General features: G+C 45.7%; 1 protein-coding gene across 1 annotated transcript; it reads left to right on the forward strand.

Annotated features, from left to right (window-relative positions):
* Window positions 1-320: 320 nt before the first annotated feature.
* NDUFB6 (NADH:ubiquinone oxidoreductase subunit B6) lies at window positions 321-5,054 on the forward strand. Its single transcript, XM_048502599.1, has 4 exons — window positions 321-616; window positions 1,407-1,499; window positions 4,375-4,419; window positions 4,888-5,054. The coding sequence occupies exons 1-4, from the start codon at window positions 395-397 to the stop codon at window positions 4,951-4,953; spliced, it is 426 nt and encodes a 141-aa protein (XP_048358556.1). The 5' UTR covers window positions 321-394; the 3' UTR covers window positions 4,954-5,054.
* Window positions 5,055-5,907: the final 853 nt, after the last annotated feature.

Below are 5,907 nucleotides of genomic sequence, written 5' to 3' on the forward strand. Positions count from 1 at the left end.
ATCAGCTCGATTCTCATGCAAGCATAGAAAAGGAACCAGATTTCCACTCGAATTTCCAATGCAAAGTACAGCGGATTTCAAGGCTTACACGAACTACAATTCCCATCAACCCCTGCCAGCATGGCCAATTGGCCATGCTGGCAGGGGCTGGTGGGAATTGTAGTCCATGAACATCTGGAGTGCCATAGGTTCCCCACCACGGCCGGCTACATCATGGTCGAAGAGAAGACCAACGATTTCCGGCCACAATTTTTAGCCGGAAGTGTATGTTTCCCCCTCGTCTTTTCCCCTCTCCTCTAAGGACTTGCCTTGTGGCGTCACTTCCTGTCTACCCGGTCATGTCCTCGACCTGCACGGCTAGTGGGCGGAGCTGGGAGAGTGGAGGGCAGCCGCGATGTCGTCGGGGTCGGAGCTGGAGCGCAGGGCGCCGAAGGAGGTGTTCGGCTACACCTCGGACGAGAAGCTCCGGCAGCGGCAGCTGCGGGAGCTGCGGCGCCGCTGGCTGAAGGACCAGGAGCTGAGCCCGCGCGAACCGGTCCTGCCCCCGCGCAAGCTCGGGCTGGTGGAAGGCTTCTGGGAGCGCTTTTTGCAGCCCGGGGGGTTCTGGAGGAAGCAGGTGGGGTGGCCCCCAGTTCTCTGGGACCTTTCATGCATCTATAAATAATAATAACAACAAGAAGAAGTTCCTTGGCCTCTGGGTGAGGCTCGAATTGTAACGAAAAGCCAACAACCAGCTGTCACATTTTCAAGGTGCAGTTATGCCATGGCACCTGACTGTTGTCAAGCCCTTCCTTAAGATGCCACAAGTTTCTTATTAACGCCTTAACAGTCTTTACAACAACTTCGTGAGGTAGGTCAGTATTTTCCCCATTGTGCACATGGGGATATGATTCTCAAAGAGAGTGACTTTCCCAGTTCTGCCTGGTGAGTGACATTCGAACTAGCAACCTCCCCAGTCACAAGTTTGTGCTTCGATTGTGTACTCCTGCATCGCAGGGGGTTGGAGTTGATGACCCTTGTGGTCTCGTCCAACTCTATGATTCTAAGTTAGCCTCTGAGTTCCACTGTATTCAGTGCTACAGTTTCTCTAATCTTTATTCCTGAATGTATTGTCCAAGGCTTTCACGGCCGGATTCAACTGGTTCTTGTGGGTTTTCCAGGCTGTGTAGCCGTGGTCTGGTAGATCTTGTTCCTAACATTTTGCCTGCATCTGTGGCTGGCTTCTTCAGGGGTGTATCACAGAGAGAAGTCTTTTATACACTGTGTCTATAACAGTGTCTAATACACAGTGCAAAAACTCAATAAAGCGATTTTGACTAAAAAGCATTCTTCAGGTACATATGAGAATAGAATCTGTGTTGTGTCTGTTGAAAGTTTATAAGCTAATAAGAGGAATTTATTTCTAGGTATTCAAAACGTACCGTGCTGGGTCATTCACTCTATTTCGTCTACTTATCCCTGCTTGGATTAGCCACTACTATGTCAAATATCATCTTATGGTAAGTACATTAAGGTACCATTTCTGACAGACAGGTCTGTGGAGCCTGTGACTGCACATGCAAGCACACACATCATCTTTGGTATCTCTCTTCCCGCCCTTCAACTGCCTTTCCATTAAGGTTTGAAGATGTCCTGTTGGATGAGTCTGGCTAGTCTAGTGGCTACCTCCTTGAGGCTGAAGGGCTGGACTCTCCCTGGCCAAGCTGCATATTCCCATGATGTTGCTCCTTTCTGCCAGACTTCTGGGCAAAGAAGAAAGCCTCAGCTCTCCCAAGTTCCAAAAGCTGAACAATGTCTTTTTCTCTTGAGGAATGAGAGGTGATACCAAAGCCTTTGTGATGAAACAGACTCTGAAGTGGCCCTTATGGAACTGCAGGGCGAGGAGTTCCATGGTCATTTATGCTCACTCTGTTGGGCAGAACTGAAAGACGAGCATGTGTTCTTTTTGACCCAGAAGGCGCCCCTCTTTTCTGGAAATAAATGCTCTGGGTTTCCATTGTGAGAGAGGGGGCCTTGGCTCTCCCAATGGGTGTGGCACTTACAAAGAAGAAGTAGAATTTAATTATGTTGAGATCTCACCGTCCTGTATTATTATGGCAAGTAATTTCTTACCTTAGGGACATCCTGGCAGAACATGGAATAGGATATCTGCAAGGTCGGAGTTAATTGTGCATCTCATGCTTCTGACCTCCCTAGCAAATTGGTTGGGAAAAAATAAGCGAGTCAGATACCAGTTGCTGTTTCTTGCTATAGAAGATCAATGTTTTTAACACTTAAATCAGTAAATGTGCAAATACCCACTGATTTAGGACAGTTCTATGCTGCCTTCCCCGAATATTGTTTGAGGCACCTTAAAAATAATACCATAGAACAATGATAGCGAACCTTTTCGAGACCGAGTGCCCGAATAGCAACCCAAAACCCACTTATTTATCGCAAAGTGCCAACACGGCAATTTAACCTGAATACGGAGGTTTTCGTTTAGAAGGTGTGCGTTACTCGGGAGTAAGCTTGGTGGTAGTTGGTGGCTTTGCTTTGAAGCAACCGTGCAACTCTTCCAATGGGTGAATCACGACCCTAGGAGGGTTTACTCAGAAGCAAGCCCCATTGCCATCAACCGAGCTTACTCCCAGGTAAAAGATCGCGCTTTAGTTCTTTGCATGAAAATCAGTGGGGTTTAACAGCGCTTAACAGGGTTACCTACACTGCTTCACCAAAACTAGGTCTTAGGTTTAATGCTAATAATCAAGCCCAGGCCAGCATAGATGGGGGGGGGGGGGGCGCAATTTTGTCATGCAGTGCCCACATTCTCTGAGCAACACCTCTGGCACCCGTGCCATAAGTTCGCTACTACTGCCATAGAACCATTATAGATTACCAATATGAAAACAAAAGCCATTGAAACATTGTAGAGATATTAAAGTAGCAAACCCTGTATGAAATAATACAGCTTAAATTCACTATAAGTGGAAGCAGACCATAAAACAGCCGAAAAACACCTAAGTAACACCTGGATAAAAATAAATATTTTGGCCCGACCCGTTAAAAGGCCATGTGGGAGGCACCAGGAAAGCCACAAGGGGGTGGCGCTCCAAACAGGTGCAACCACGAGAAAGCTCTGTCTGTACTTAACATGCCTCACTTGAGAAAATACATATTTTAGCATGAATAAAACTTTGCCACATATACATAAATGAATTCTAACCACTTTATTGAGGAGCAGCAGTGGCGTAGGAGGTTAAGAGCTCATGTATCTAATCTGGAGGAACCAGGTTTGATTCCCAGCTCTGCCGCCTGACCTGTGGAGGCTTATCTGGGGAATTCAGATTAGCCTGTGCACTCCCACACACGCCAGCTGGGTGATTTTGGGCTAGTCACAGCTTCTTGGAGCTCTCTCAGCCCCACCTACCTCACAGGGTGTTTGTTGTGAGGGGGGAAGGGCAAGGAGATTGTAAGCCTCTTTGAGTCTCCTGCAGGAGAGTAAGGGGGGATATAAATCCAAACTCCTCTTCTTCTTCTTTATTGCACCTGCCGTCCAGGCAACACAGGGCGATGTATATAGTCAGGTTCCCTTCCATCAGCTCTGGCCTTACATCAGTCCTGTCAGTGTCTGTCCGGAAGTCATCCATTGAACTTCATAGCCGAGTAGAAATTTAAATCGGCCTCTCAAGTCCTAGTTCCACACTCTAATCACTACGCCATACTGCTCTTCAGACCAGGACTAAAAGCTCTTGGTACAAATGAAGTGGGCACTTTTTTTTAAGCTGTCATGTACGCTGGGAGAAGACTAATAGCATCTGCTCTGCTATTGGCAAGGACATGTAATATGGAGGGGCTGTGGCTCTAGTAGAGCTTTCATTTGCATGTACAATGTCCCAGGTCTCAACCTGAAGCTCTGGAGAGGTGCTGCCAGCCAGAGCAGGCAATTCTGACCTTAATAGATCAGTGGTCTGACTCATAACAATTACTACACCACACTTGATGTATTTATGCACCTTAGTAGTTGGCTGCAACCTATGGGACTCTAGTGAATGTCTGTGAGAGTCTCCCCCTACCCCCGGGATTGGGGTGTAGATCTGTTGCTTAAATGTGCAGTTACTGTAGAATGTGAGTAACTTACCAGTTGTTAATAATGGATTGTTTCCAGAAGCCCAGTGCCAACTCTTAAAATGACATGTTGCTTCGCCAATTATGCAGACAAAGCATCTGCTGGAGTCACCTTGTGGTCTTTTTAAAGAGATCATAAGTTGAGGGGTTGTGAAATAGCTGCAGGCCACAGCTTAATGAAAGGACACAGAGAATTATAATGACAGCATTGGCTTCTGAAATCCTTACATCTCTCAGAAAACCTCGTTTACTTTTTTTCTTTTCCAGAGAAAACCTCATGGTGTTGTGGAATTAAAGCCACAGATATTCCCAGTGAGTGGATTTTGCTTTTATTCTATGTAACAATCTCTTTTTATTCCTTTGTAAAGAAGTGAGAAGACTATTTGTCCAGGGGAGGGTATGATAAAGGGGAAGCACCTGCTATGTAAGAACCTTTTCTAAACAGCTGTGTAGATGCCCTAAAAAAACAGGCACCTTGCTTTGAGGCCGCCATTTACTGGTTTTGAGTGAATGTTCCAATCCAATTACAAATGCCAGCCTTGGAGCAGTCTCTCCTTGAACGAGGGGGCTGGATTCTTATGATATAGCAAAGGTAACCTGGTAGAAGGAGTGGAGGAAAACATATATAGGACAGTATTTCTATAACAAACATATTGTATGCAAGCTTATAGAAGTAGTATCACAACTGGAACTGTAATTTTCCTTGTAAAAAGCATAAAATGTGTAGTTTAAAGTAACTGCACTGTGATGATGCTTAATACAATTTTGTTAACTCCTTAGGGTGACACAGTTCTGGAAACCGGTGAGGTCATTCCCCCGTTGGAAATCCCACACAGTCATCATTAAGAGGCTCAAAGACTCTGGAACCCTTCTTTCTTTCTTTCTATAAAATGCCATTCCTAGCTGGGAAAATATTTAATTAAACAATAAAGATCACTTTAAGATTACTGGGTTTTTTTTAAACTTGTGTGACTGTAGTCTGCTTGTGTACATAGTAATAGAATGCATTCACCCTACATAGTGGACAATGGCCTGTGTGGCTAGACAACAGATATTTACTGATAGTGTGGCCTTGAAAGTCAGTGAGGCTTACTGGCTGTTGTGCTCCATTCTAGGAAGGGGATGTGGGATAGTTTTTAGAGGAGTAGACTACACGTGTTAAGGGCTGTCAAGTCACTTCCAACTCATGGCCACCCTACAACTCAGCATCCTCCAAAACATCCTATTGTAAACAGCCTTGCTCAAGTCTTGCAAACTGAGGGCCGTGGCTTCCTTTATAATCAGTCCATGGCCAACTATGCACAAGGTGCTTACTGTGTGGAAGGGGTGAATGTCTGTCGCAGCAAGATCTCGTGTACTGACATATTTCCTCAAGCCTTGTTTCCACTTTCCATTCTCTCCGCAGCAAGTGAGATCAGTTGTAACACGATTTTAATTTTGCTTCACTCCCAGAGCAGGCAGATTTGCCAGTGAGCACAGCTTTGCCCTGGATATCTTCCTTCCGCCCACTGCCAACCTATCTAGCTCTACCCTTCCCACTCTGTTGCACTGCACCTTCCCCCTCGCCCTCCCCTTCCATGTTTTGGATTATTTTTGGAACAGTAATATCAATAAAAGGGCAGTTTAATGGGCAAGCTAGTGCATTTGACTGCCGGGTTTAATGAAATCTGTGCCTACAAGAATAAATGCCTTTAAGATCTGTGCCTTTAAAAATATGTTGACTGGCAGATCTAAGGGAACCAGGCCCAGCAGAATTCTCTGCGAAAAACTGCACACCAAGGAGAGAGTGCCTCATTGCAT

This window comes from Sphaerodactylus townsendi, linkage group LG07 (genome assembly GCF_021028975.2).
Source record: "Sphaerodactylus townsendi isolate TG3544 linkage group LG07, MPM_Stown_v2.3, whole genome shotgun sequence".
NCBI classification, from domain to species: Eukaryota; Metazoa; Chordata; class Lepidosauria; order Squamata; family Sphaerodactylidae; genus Sphaerodactylus; species Sphaerodactylus townsendi.